At 43.3% G+C, this 14,140-nt stretch overlaps 1 protein-coding gene across 5 annotated transcripts in view; it reads right to left on the reverse strand.

The window, feature by feature from the left end:
- Positions 1–14,140, reverse strand: part of METAP1D (methionyl aminopeptidase type 1D, mitochondrial) — a 100,707-nt gene that overhangs the window by 6,830 nt on the left and 79,737 nt on the right. For all 5 annotated transcript variants that reach the window (XM_082209283.1, XM_082209282.1, XM_082209281.1 and 2 more), the window contains one exon: positions 273–370. In XM_082209283.1, the coding sequence (XP_082065409.1) occupies positions 273–370 (98 nt within the window). The remainder of the gene's footprint in view (positions 1–272; positions 371–14,140) is intronic.

Consider the following 14,140-nt stretch of genomic DNA (forward strand, 5'->3'; position numbering starts at 1 on the left):
ACGTGACGAGTGCAGACTTTAGCTTTTCCTCTTAGGTAATGTGGTTGGACTACAACATCCATCATTCCTGGCTACTGGCCATGCTAATTGGGGCTGATGGGAGTTGTAGTCCAACAACATTTGGAGGTCACCACACTGGCTGTTTTAAGACTATTTCCCACTTGCATCCCCCCCCCCTTCTTCTTTTTTAAGCTGGAAAGGAGGAGCACATCTCCTGCATGTGAACACTCAAGTGCAAGGCTCATGAACCGATGATGGAGGGACATTCTTACCATGATGCCAAACTTCCGGGTGACCGTGGAAGTAAGATCCTATCCCGTGCCCAACGAAGTAGGGGCACACTCGTAAATCATTCTGACGGGCTATATGGCTTTAAAGGAGAGCAAAAGTGAAAGCATTTAACAGAAAAAAGACACTCCAGAATTCAAAGAATGAATCAAACATTAAATCTCTTCAGATACGTATTCACACTTGATCAATTAACCCATTAGGGACTTCCCCCGGTTCAGTAAATTTCAGTGCTGCAAGTTCAGTGCAGGTTAAATGGCGTTCTTTGAGCAATGTAACCATTCTGTCACATTTTCAATGTGCTTCCCATGTGCTTCCCTACGGAATAGCAAACACTGTCTTTAAAAAGATCATGGCCTCCCATAAAAAGCTCTCTGCCCCAGGAAGACACAATAAGGTGGGTAACTTCAGCGGTGAGCTTTGGGGCTTCGGAAGACAAGTGAGGAATCTTCCTTTCACAGGGTAAGCCTGGTACTAAAAAACCAGACGACCCATTAAAAGCAAAGTAATGTTTATCTTGGGACTGGGCATAGGGGAACTAAGCAGGCAATGCTTTTTAAAGTTCTACCAAGCATCAGATCCGTGTGAGCATTAGTGCCAAGCTGAAAGACAAACCTCAAATCATTTCTTCTACAAATCCAGGCACATATCGGGAGGGGGCACAAATGCTATTCTGATAGCCCCCGATGTCGGCCCATTGGTTCCATCTAGCTCAGTAGCATCAGTTCCACCCAGCAGCCAGCTCTCCAGGGTCTGCTGAGATCCTTTTAATTGGAGACTTAATGTGTGCCCTTCAGCACACAAAGGAGCCTGCCTTAAAATGAAGCCATTGCCCCTCCCCAAGCAAGCTCTTTCGACTCCCAAGAGTACATCTGATATTAATAAAAACCAAATTGTTACTCTCCCTGAAGGCCGTCATCGCAGCAAATAGGCATGGTTGAGCACCTCTCCCCTCTGGTGCCATTTTAATGCGTTTGGACAGAACAATGCAGCCACCACAATTGCCCAAAACCTTTAGGTTGCATTCCCAAGCACTTTTAAACGGCCAAGTTTACATGTGGAGTTGACACCGGTAAATTAATATATATATATATATATATATATATATAGAGAGAGAGAGAGAGAGAGAGAGAGAGAGAAAAGGTCAATATTTTCCCAGAGTAGAACACAAATTTGCACAGGCTGGCAATTTGCTAACGAGCTTCAGTTTCCACAGCATTAAGATACAAGGTAAGGTAAAGGTAAAGGGACCCCTGACCATTAGGTCCAGTTGTGGCCGACTCTGGGGTTGCGGCGCTCATTTTACTGGCCGAGGGAGCTGGCGTACAGCTTCCGGGTCATGTGGCCAGCATGACTAAGCCGCTGCTGGCGAACCAGAGCAGCGCACGGAAACGCTGTTTACCTTCCCGCCGGAGCGGTATCTATTTATCTACTTGCACTTTGACGTGCTTTCGAACTGCTAGGTTGGCAGGAGCAGGGACCGAGCAATGGGAGCTCACCCCGTCGCGGGGATTCGAACCGCCGACCTTCTGATCAGCAAGCCCTAGGCTCTGTGGTTTACAACCCACAAAAAAACCCGGTTCAGCGAGGGTGGTTTGAGGGATCTTTTATACAGGGTACTTGGGTGAACTTGTATCGTCCATTATAACAGGCCGGGAGTAAAAGGAGTAACTAATGGCAAATGCCGTTAGTTCAAGAGAAGCATATGAACTAAGCATGGCTCTTGGAAGTGAAACATACTGCGTCAAAGGGTATTTAATCTGGCTATAGAACATAGATGAAACGTTGCAGTACATTCTCACCTCCTAACAGGAGTGCTTCATTTCAGAGTTCAAGCCAAACCAATTGACTCCTTGCTCTATTATATTGTGTTTTTAAGGGAAGGGGTAGAGGACTATTTTGCTATTTTTTTTAAAAAGGATTTTTAAATAGTTCTGCAAAACTCAAGGTTCTCCACAGTTTGCTGCTGTCCTCATTTCAGTGTTTGGGCTGCAGCACTGGCGGAGGAAGAGGAGTGCGGGGGGAGCGCACCGCCCCTGGCAGCGCAATCCCAGTAGGGTGCCATCGCGGTTGCCCCCCTGCCCCCGCTGGGTGCCATGCCCCTGCAAGCAACGTGCCATGCCCCAGGACACGCCCCACCCCCCAGGACGCACACCACCACCCCTGGGATGTGCGGCACCCCTGCCCCCGCCTGCTCTCTGCCCCCCAGTGCTGGAGAATGAAGCTCCACCACTGGGCTGCAGTGCCTAATCAGGGTGAAATATATTTTCACATTTCCTTATTTTTATACATGGCAGATGGCTGACATGTTTTGCAGAACAGAGACAGAGGTCTTCAACCAGAAGACTCTTTAGGCACTCTTCCTGGAATTTAAGAACACCACCATCACCACATAAAAGGGAATCAAAGTGGATTGGATGAAAGTCTAGGGCCCCACTTGCTCCAATTCCTGCTCCACAAAAGCCTCACTTAAGAGATGCATTGCATCAGCACAGAGACAACAAATATCTGCTGTAGTTTCCTACAACACAGACGTGGGTTGTGCTGTGGTCTAAACCACTTCGCCTCTTGGGCTTGCCGAGCTGAAGGTCGGCAGTTCAAATCTGCACGATGGCGTGAACTCCCGTTGCTCTGTCCCAGCTTCTGCCAACCTAGCGGTTCGAAAACACAACCAGTGCAAGTAGATAAATAGGTAGCACTGTGGCAGGAAGGTAAATGGCGTTTCCGTGCGCTCTGGTTTCTGTCACGGTGTTCCGTTGCACCAGCAGCGGTTTAGTCATGCTGGCAACATGACCTGGAAATCTGTCTGTTGACAAACACCGGCTCCCTCAGCCTGAAAGTGAGATGAGTGCCACACCCCATAGTCGCTTTTGACTGGACATCGAGTGGGCCTTTATCTTTACCTTTTACTCTTGAAATGAGCACAGTAGTATGTCAGTGTGTATATGGAAGGCATGAGAGACTGCATTCATAAACTCTGCCATGTATATATTTTTGATGTGGAAATGTTGCAATGACCTCTCTTAACAGAGCCACCATCCTGTTATTTGCAGTGGGCATGTGATAACTAACACACACACACACACACACACACACACACACACACACGGTACCTCAGTTTTCAAACATAATTCATTCTGGAAGACCGTTTGAGTTCTGAAACGTTCGAAAACCAAGGTGCAAAGGGCAGTCTGCAAATTTAATTGAGAAAATTGAGAAATGCTAAGCAGAAGCCGTTCAACTTCCGAGGCATGTTCGAAAATGGAAGCACTTAGTTCTGGGTTTTCGGCGTTCGAGTTCCGAAACGTTCGCCAATGGAGACGTTCAAAAACCGAGGTAACGTTGTATATATTCATTAACACTTTTCACAGTACAGTATAAGACAAGCTAGTTACACACAAAGAGAATAAAAGAACAAGGAAAAGATAGAAGAGATAAAAAATATAGGATCCTCTCTTATAAACATATCTTATCTTTTGCTCCACCCAGAAAAGGGGGTATCCTTCTTGCTCTCACCTGGGGGTGCCCCTCTCTTCTTCCAACCTCTCACCCTTTGAGATTTCCCTTTCCCTGCCTCTCACACAGGGGCTTTGATTTCCACACAGTTTATGAGCTTAGCAGAAGCCCAAGGGTCGAGGCATTTAAAGAAGCTACATTTATTTTATTTTGAAAAAAGTTGACTATACTTGCCAGTTTGATTTCAAATAAATCGCCCTATCTGCCCGTGAAGGTGAGGACTTGATTCCTTCCTCTGGGTCTATTTACATGCAGCTTTTGTTGCATCTGCCCACACATCTGCCCCATTGCTCAAGAATGTGCTGCCACTACAATAGCGCTGCCATTACAGTGAATGGCACCCCAGAGCTGGAAAGTGGGAGAGTGAAGAACTAGGTCAATAACTTTTAATGTTGCTCACAGATAACACCTTGAATGGATTTTTTTTTTTGAACAGGCCCTATAGATTAGCTACTGCTTGTCTACCACACCAACAAAAAAAATCTTTAGCTATTACAGTATTTTGTTTGATTCTGGAGCACAGCAGAGTATAGATCTCAAATGTATGATAGCTCAAATGTCTTTATGGATCTCCTAAATACTCACAGGGAGTTAAGTAATGACACAAAGAAGCAGGAACATGGAAGTTAAAAGATTTTTCTTTTCTTCCCCCCCCCAAAAAAAAATCTCACTAGGATTTGAGAGGTGTTTTTTAAAAAACCGCAATTGTTTCACTAGAGTCACCGAAAAGAGCAGTAGAAATGAGAAGCTAGGAAGTTAACAGTTTTCTCATTTAACACATAAAAATGAACAGAAAAAGAGATAAGAACAAGCGATTCATTATTCCCCCCCCCTCCATGAAGCACTAAGCCTTTGTATATCTCTCTGCTTTTCTCCCAGTGTGTGCTTGCTGGTGCCAAAATAATTTAATCAATTTTCTATTTGGGTTTGCCTGACTTTTTCTTCCTGCTTATCTTGAGACACTAATGGAGACTGTCTTTTTCATGCTTTACTCTAAAGCAGCAACAGAAGTTTCACCCCACCCCACCCCTTCCCAGTAAATTTTAAAAAGGAAATTGAAAAAGAAGCGAAAGAGAAGAAAATACTTAAAATAAAGGAATGGGTGGAGAAAATGAGAAGCAAAGAACAAATAAGAGGAACTCTATCAGGAAGTAAAATAACTTTGTTTAACTGTATACAACTGGAGCAATGAACAAAGAAATGGTGAAGGGAAAACAAGAAATGCAAAGAATATACAAAAAAAAATTTTGGGGGGGAGATTATTAAAAAAGGGAGCTAAAGAAGAAAATATTGTTAAAAAAGGGAAAACCAGCAAAATTGATAAAATATTAGTAGAAATGGATCAATTAAAAGAGGTGTGGGGAAAAGACAACAGGGCAGGTAAATAGTCAAAGCTGGGGGGAAATGTAAGAGAAATGAACGTAGAAAATGTTGTCTATAAGGATAAAAGAAAATTACTGTAAGTTAGTATGGAGATGGTATTTAACACCAGTAAGATTAAATCAAATAAACAAGGAATATTCGGTGCTATGTCGGAGGGGACTTATGTTCACATGTGGTGGGGGTGTAAATATGTACAATTTTTTGGGGCAAAGGGTGTTTAATGAGATAACAGAAATCACTGGGTTAAAGCTGACCAAAAGTACAGAGGTAGAATTGTTATCGATTTACAATGGGGGTGGAAGGTTCGCAGGCTATGGAGGACTTGCTCACAAATTTATTGACAAGCTGCACGAGTTATGATAGCTAGGAAGTGGAAGGGGCAAGATGAATATAAAATGGAAGAATTGTATAAAAGATGTGTGGGATATAGCTATTAATGATAAATTGACATGTGCTATTAAGGCAAGACGGGGAATATGCAGGAGAAATTATTTTGAGGAGATATGGAAGGTATTTGTAGAATTTGTACCGTTAAAACGGAAAGGGGTCAAACCATCACTAGAGGGGTTGAAATTTTGGGAGGTTGGATAGTTATAATGGAATGGTCTCAGGGGTAGGGTCACATTTTTAGTACTTTGTTAAAATAAAAAATTTAACGTAATTTTAAAAAAATTCCCCAACATTGTATTTTCATTCAAAATATAGTCTGTTGTCTGAAATATACACTATTTAAATCAACCAAAGCAAAACAGCTGGCTAAAGCATGGGCTTCTAATCATCATCACTAGTCAGTAGATGATCATCAAAGGATGTAAATGTGTAATCCATTCATTTGGGCAGAGTCTCTAATGCATGTCTGAAATGCCCATTCAGAACAGTAGAAATTTGATACTATTGGATGTAATATTGTGAAAGGTGACAGTATATTGCACATCCATTGTGCTGCATTGTGTTTCTGCCAGTGAAGCCTCTGATACCAATTGGCTGAGCCAGTGTGATAGCATGGAATATTGTTTACAAACCTTCTAGGTGCTGGGAGAGCAAAGCTGTCCATGTTTGCAGTTCTGCTTCTATGAGGGAAGGGACGGTTGTTAGTTTGGCTGGGATTAAACTGCGCACTGGCCCCAGGGATAGGAGAAGTTTTGTGTGCCAGGGTGATAAGCGGGAAGAAATCTCAGGAAGTAGGGAAGCTGGGAGCTTGGAGACAAGCTGGCTGAGTAGGCATGTGCAAAGCAGGCAATGAACAAGAAGCTGAGGAAAGAGACAGAGACAACAACATGAAAGGCAGAGGGGAAAGGATACTGTGAGGTGGAGATCTGAAAAAGTCTCACAACATTTTAAGATCAGAGCAGGCTTCCAATGGGAGAAGAGGGGAGGGGGGACAGAAATGTTAGAGGGGCACTGGAGAAAGAGACACAAAATACAGTGGTACCTTGGGTTACAGACGCTTCAGGTTATAGACTCCGCTAACCCAGAAATAGTACCTCGGGTTAAGAACAGGATGAGAACAGAAATTGCACGCCAGGGGTGTGGCAGCAGTGGGAGGCCCCATTAGCTAAAGTGGTACCTCAGGTTAAGAACCGTTTCAGGTAAAGAACGGACCTCCAGAACGAATTCAGTTCTTAACCTGAGGTACCACTGTAGTCAGGTAAGCGTGGAGTGAAAGAAACAAGGGGAAATGGAGATATGAAGAAAGGAAAGTCAAAGAGAAAGCCAAATCAGCCACACTCTCATACTGAGTGCAAGGGCAGAAGAAAAGTGGAAAGGGAGCTGTGGAAAGCAGAGGTCTGGGAGCAAATGAAGCATGGGGTTTCTAGATCAAAAATGTAGTCTAAGGCAGCACTAATTCTGGGGGGGCTGTTGGATTTTCGGAGCAGAAAAGCAGCTCTGGAGGACACATGTTCTTCAAACATTGGACCTTTTTGTTGCTGCTGCTCGGGTTTACTTTTCTTCACTGCCCCTCTCAACAATTGTTTCAGCATCTTTAATAAATAAAATCAATTTGTCTCGACAGGAAGCATTACTCTCACTCTGTTCAGACAAGTATGTCACCAATATGCAAACGCCTCTGCCTCTTTGCAGATTCCCTTACAGCTACCAAATACAGAGGAGTTTTCATGGGGGGTGGAAGGCTGCAAATGCTTCAGACATCCTCCTTTATCCTGTACAGTATCCTTTAAGAGTTAGGTAGAAGCCAGATTTCTGCAAGTGGTGGTTTTCCAATCACTACATATTATAGCCTAACAAATCTGCCCCCCCAAAAAAAACCCAGAGTCAACCACACAAATATCCCCATTGGCTGCAAGACAGAAGTCTGGTTTTATTTCATTGCAAAGATGCCCTATGCCTTGTTATTGCCTGAAGGTCTGTGATGTAACAGAATGCTTATATGTTTTGACTTAGTATTTGTATTCTGCCTTTCTGAGCAACACTGAGCTCAAAGTGGCTCACAATAACACAAAACAATGAGCAGACATAATTGTACCGCATGCCAATAATGCTTCTTACTGACTGCTAAGAAGCTAAGCTGCTAGCATGAAGAACTTACAGGTGGGGCTGTATTCTGTGGCTGGAAACAGATATAGGCTGGATCTACACAGATTTTTAAAAACGCTATGAAAATGCTTTTTTAAAAAACGTTGTAAAATTTATATGGAATTTGCCGTTAGCTCATCAGCGCCTGTGTGAACTGTACACAAGGAGCTACAACTATTGTATTGGTGAGAAGCTATTAGACATAAGAGTATGAGAATAATGTGGGGTGTCTGTGTACAAATGGCAGAATGGGGGGGGGTGATTAGGGCAGGTGAATAGGCAATGGGGAAAGAGTAGGTACAAGAAACATACACCCACCACATTTTTTATTTCCTGCTGTGATTTCACGGATGTTTGGCGGATATTCTAGTAGCTTTCAGTGTTGGTTTCTGCAGGAAGATTTCTTTGATGTGTCTTTCGCCACGGGGCACACAGGATGTGAGCCACAAAACAGCTGGGAGATCAGCCTTCCTGAGCTCAGTGCCAAATGGCTCTAAGCCAGGGTTGGCCAAAGTGGTGCCCATGGGTGCATATGCCCCCAAAGAAGCCTTCCCTGGTGCCCCCAGTGTTCCCTCCCATCCTTTGATGAGATTAGACTTGAAATAAAGTATTCAAGGGCCATTTAGATTTGTCTCTTTAACCAGGCCTTGGGCTGATTGACATCCAACGCCCTTTTAAAGTGGGGGATTACTGGTTTGTTTCTGTTCTTATTTTTATTATGTATTTTGTGTTTTTCTTATTGGAATTTTATCTTGTGAACCGCCCTTAGATCTACAGGTATAGGGCGGTATACTACTACTAGTAATAATAATAATAATTTTGCAACCAACAAAATAAGTTGCAGTGTGTGCATGGTTGTGGGCTACGTAGGATATCCATGGCAGTTTAAGGGGAGCGGGTGGCGCTGTGGTCTAAACCCCTGAGCCTCTTGGGCTTGCCGATCAGGTCGGCAGTTCGAATCCCCGCAACAGAGTGAGCTCCTGTTGCTCTGTGCCAATTCCTGCCAACCTAGCAGTTCGAAAGCATGCCAGTGCAAGTAGATAAATAGGTAGAGCTGCAGTGGGAAGATAAACGGCGTTTCCATGTGTGCTGGCACATCTCACAGTCCTCTGTGCACTAGTAGCGGTTTAGTCATGCTAGCCACATGACTCAGAAAGCTGTCTGTAGACAAACACCGGCTCCCTCAGCCTGAATCGAGATGAAAGCCGCATCCCATAGTTGCCTTTGACTGGACCTAGCTGTCCAGGGGTCATTTACCTTTACCATGGCAGTTTCTCTGATTTTCAAATATGCCATGGGCTGAAAAGGGATGATGACCCCTCCATTAACCCATCTTAAAGGGGTTGTGGAATGCATTAAAACCAATAGTTTCTTTTTTCATTTTGAGACCTATCAACTGAAACTTTTGGGTGCTTTACGGTTCTAAAAATCATCCTCTCAATGGGTGGGTTGTTCATATTCCTATTCACAGCTCCCCAGAGAGATGAATTCAGGTTCTCTAAAGCCCAAGAGTAACAACACACAGTTCTGACGGACCACAGAACCACCCTAAGAACTTGCCTACTTTACAAGCCGGTTGCGAGTCAGCAGTGAGCAGAAGTTAATGTATAAATAGTCAAACCACCAGTGTAGTACACTTCTGAGGTGCGGATCCCATGCAGCATCTATGCTGACAATAGAGAGATGGGCATCTGCCTAAGTGAGGTCTCATGCTGTGCAACTGTGCTGCAAATTACACCTGACTGAAGAGGGACACATTTTCCCTCCTTGGCTTACCTTAGAAAACAATCCTTGTCTGCTCTCCCGTTGCAAAGATGAGATCTGACTCATCTTTTTCTTCTATTGTAGTTTGCAGTTGGGTTCCAAATGTTTGTACATGCTTATCCCAGACCAATTCTTTGGGTGTTACTTGCATTCACACAAAACCTCCCCATCTTTTTTATTTTATTTTGGGACAAGAGTGAGTTCATCTGAAGAACTTAAACTGCCCTGGGCTCAGGCAGACCAAGACACATAGGTCATTGCTAGTCTGTCATTTAACGGATGGAAGAGCAGTAATGAAAGCTTAAGGGAAATGTAATCTGAATAGAGAAATCTGGTGCGTGTACAACCTTTGCACAGAAAGCGCGATGTTAAACCATCCCCATACTCTGTATGCCCAAAGATTCTGGGTTTATGTTAGCTTATTTTTAATGTGCAATTAAGACAGCACCCCTGCTGCCTTAAAAGGGGGAGCATGCCACCAAAACCAAAGGGTGAGGTGGGAGAAAGGTCTGTAGAAAAAACTGTCACCCACTGATCTTACCTTATATATATTAAAGGCTGTTAGTCACCCTGGACCTTGAGCATATTACAGACATAGTCTAATCCTATTGTGCCTGTACTAAAGACAGAAAATTCCCATCAGCCTCTATAGAGCCACGATCCTTCTTTATTCTCTGACCTGGAGTCTGAATGAATTTCATCCTGCAGACTGGAAAGCTGCCCAAGGACCTGGGTGGCATAATAATAATAATAATAATAATAATAATAATAATAATAATAATTTATTATTTATACCCTGCCCATCTGGCTGGGTTTCCCCAGCCACTCTGGGCAGCTTCCAACCAAATATTAAAATACAGTGATACATCAAACATTAAAAGCTTCCCTAAACAGGGCTGCCTTCAGATGTCTTCTAAAAGTTTGGTAGTTGTTGTTCTCTTTGACATCTGGTGGGAGGGCGTTCCACAGGGCGGGCGCCACTACCAAGAAAGCCTTCTGCCTGGTTCGCTGTAATTTGGCTTCTCACAATGAGGCAACCGCCAGAAGGACCTTGGTGCTGGACCTCAGTGTCCGGGTAGAACGATGGGGGTGGAGACGCTCCTTCAGATATACTGGACCGAGGCATGGGCAGGCCCCTCTCATTTACTGTAATGCCCCAGTGTGTTGCCTGTGTGCAAGTGTATGTGTGGTGTGGGGAGAAAACAAGGCCTATTGAGCCTATGGGAGTCCACTTGCAGGCATCGTTTCCATGTTGGCACTGGACTCTTCCCCATCTATGGTATCCAACCAAGTTGTCCTACTAGTGTGAAGTCAGGACTTCCTCTTCTTTCTGCCCTTGTGGTGTGTGGCCCAAATCTGCTCTGGAGTATTGGGTGGTGGTGGTGGTAACACAGAACAGATGTGTGCAGGTGGGTGAATATGGGAAGAGAGGAGAAGAGAGATCCCGGCCATAGGCAGATGTTATTGTACTAAGGAGACAACTTAGTACAATTCCATGGGTGGAATTCACCATAGTGCTAAGTGGGGTATAAGTATAGGGAACAAGGTCTGGTCATGCAATAAGACTCCCCACCCACCCACTATGCTTGTTCCCCTCCTCAAACTCCCAGAATATATTTAGGGGTTTTGGGGGCTTGGGGGAGAGGAGAAGGGGCAAGCTCCTTTGCACAAGTGGACCTCGTTCCACACACACAGCAACGTAGCTGAATCCCAACCTTTATAAACACACCATAATCAATCTTCAAACCACTCCCGGCTGCTGTGTTAATAAATTGCCTACTATCAATTTCATGGCAGAAAATTCATTATTGTGACTCTTTTGATAACTACGGTCAGATAGAAAAGTTGCCTTAATTAAGCAGAGTCAGGGTCAGCAGCTCTTTGTCTACTGTAACGACACAAGACACATAATGATGAGCCCAAATTGAAGTTAAAAAGATTTAAACCGGACAATTAATAAACAACCTTATGTCCAGAAGAGTAGTGGTTGCAGCAGCAGAGGTTGGCTTAAAGATGTGGGGGTATCTCCATCTACAGATATCTTAAAGCCAAGGCTTAATAGTTGTCCCAGGAAAGCTGTGTGAGCAAAGTCCTTGAGTTTTTTCCTGCTTCATATCATACTGGAGTTCTGGGCATGATGCTATTTGAGCTAAGATGCTTTGATATGAGATTGTAACTTCTGATAAGGAGTTGTACTTGGTTAACTCGGCGGGATGTAGACCTGCTGATGGACCAGTCTGTGAGAGCACTTTCTTGCCTAAGGACTTCTTTGGACTCTTTGGTCTTTTTAGGAAAGACCACATTCCATGTTCCATACCTTATAAAGGAATTAGACCTTGCAGTGTGCCCAATGCACTCCATGTCATTGAGCATCTTTCTTATAGAGGTGCCTGCCAAGCCACTTCACCACCCAATTTAAAAAATGATGGTGCAATAAATTTCTAGAAAGCTTTCTCTTCCCATTTTTTTAAACCTTCTTTCACTTTTATTTTGTGTTGTGTTTGCATACTTCTATATCAGGGCAACCAATCATTTTTTAAACACAAATAAATTTAGGTGGTAGGCAAAGATGACTACACAAATCATCCAGCACCTCTCCTTTTAGAAAGTAGGCAAATCAGCACAGCGAAATTCAACTGAACTTAACATTTATTTCAAAGGCCAGTGTCTGTCTAAGCTAATCAACAGCACAAACTAGGTTTCTTCTGCATTTTCCTCCATTCATGACTCTGCACTTCAGTAATATTTTTGCACACAGTTCTGCCGATGGCTCTGGCATTACGGTGCTTCGTAAAGATACAATGGCACTTTGCAAGCCTAGTTCTGCAAGATGCTTAGCTTTTTCCGATTTTGCAGATGTTGGAATAGATGCTAAAAGCCATTTCTTTACCCAAAGCCAACCAGTAAAACCATGGATGAACTGGAAACCTGAACCCAAATTTCCTAGGACAAAACCCAACTATTTTTAATGTACATTAGGCCCCAAGGCCCTTTTGTCAGTTAGTGGACACGCAAAAGCCAGCATTTAAAGATAATAATAATAATAATAATAATAATAATAATAATAATAATGATGATGCGTCGGGGAGAGGCAGAGCTGTAGAGCTACAAGTGTGGGGAAAAGGCCTCTCACAGCACACTTTGAAATCACACACTGCTCTGTGTTCTAGGGGCATAAGTGACAACTAGGGATGGGAGACAGTTTGCTTCTGTTCGCCTTTTAGTGCAATCCTGTTTAATTTACGCTTCCTGAAAAAATATACGAACAATACATGAATTTTAGGATGTGGTTCTCCAAACAAAGAAAAATGTGTGTATTAGGAGGAATATGGATTGAAATGCTGACATGTTTGTGTGAGGACTTTCTTTCTTTCTGAATTCACAATTTTGCAAAAATCGTACCAAATCCATACCAAAAGATGGGGGAAATGAGAAACAGAGAGAAAACAAAACTAGCAGATTCACCTATCCGCAGTGACGACTAGAGATGAGATGTTGAAAGATAAAAGGCCAGCCATCTCCCCTTTCTCCACTTGGGATCCAGTAAAAAGAAAGTAACAGCAAGTGTCATTGACGTGCCACAGAAAGAGGAAGGACGAGAGCTTTCTCCAAAATGTTTCTCCTGGGATGGCATCAGGAAAATTGGTTTGGGGCTTGAAAGTCAAATGACAAAAAGCTATGCCCCAGAAAGCTTTTTCTTCCTGCAAAATTTTGTGTGACCCCAGCGAGCCACCGGAGTCTAGATGTTCAAGGTGCGAAGTGACAAAAGTGTTTTGAAGAAAAACTTTGGGAAGAGATGCTGAACTTGTAACCCCTCAACAATGAACCGGGTGAAAGAAATCTCGACTGAAGTAGGTAGCGACAAAGATTCACAATTACCTCCTTGCCTTCTTTTCTCAGCTGAAATAAAAAGTAGCCGCTAGGAGAAGATTAGTCAATAAAGCTGGGAGAGAAGGTGTTTATGGCCTGGAAGAACACAGAAAGATCTGGTGCTCTGATTCTGTTATGGACTCAGTGTCTTTCCAACTGAGAAAGCCTGAATATTGTGGGGCAGACTTGGGAGAATGGAAGAGGACAACAGTTAGGAAATGGATTTGAACCACTTGGATACACAAGACCTTTCCTATGAAGCAAGGAGTGCAAAAGGGCAATTCAAGTGTGCAAACTTGGACAACTGTTTCCTTCAACCACACCACCTCAAGATTTTCAGCACACTGTTTCTATACAAGCACCCCTTTAGCAAGATTGAACTGAACGTTACACTTGTAGGAGGAAACCTTCACCTAGAAGACTTCTTCCTAGAATAGGGTTGCCATATTTCAGAAAGTAAAAACCAGGACACCTGGAAAGTTGTTTTTTATGAAAAATCAGAAAGTAGTTGAGTTTTTGTTTTTTTTTACAAAAATGCCAAAAAACCTGCGCTTTTTCAATTAACTTGCCTAAGATCCAGGACAAAGCGTCACATTTCAGAAACACCTCCCAGACGTTATTTCTGCCTTTGAAATCCTGGTAATGTCCAAGAAATTCTGGATGTATGGCCAAATCTATCCTAGAACATCAGCTTTACACATAGGAGAAGCTGTCATATATGTGACAGCCCCTGCCCCCGAAACTTGATTCGGAAATGGTATAGTATGATGTCACTCTTTGCAGA

Source organism: Podarcis vaucheri (assembly GCF_965113315.1).
Source record: "Podarcis vaucheri genome assembly, chromosome: 1".
In the NCBI taxonomy this organism is placed as follows: Eukaryota; Metazoa; Chordata; class Lepidosauria; order Squamata; family Lacertidae; genus Podarcis; species Podarcis vaucheri.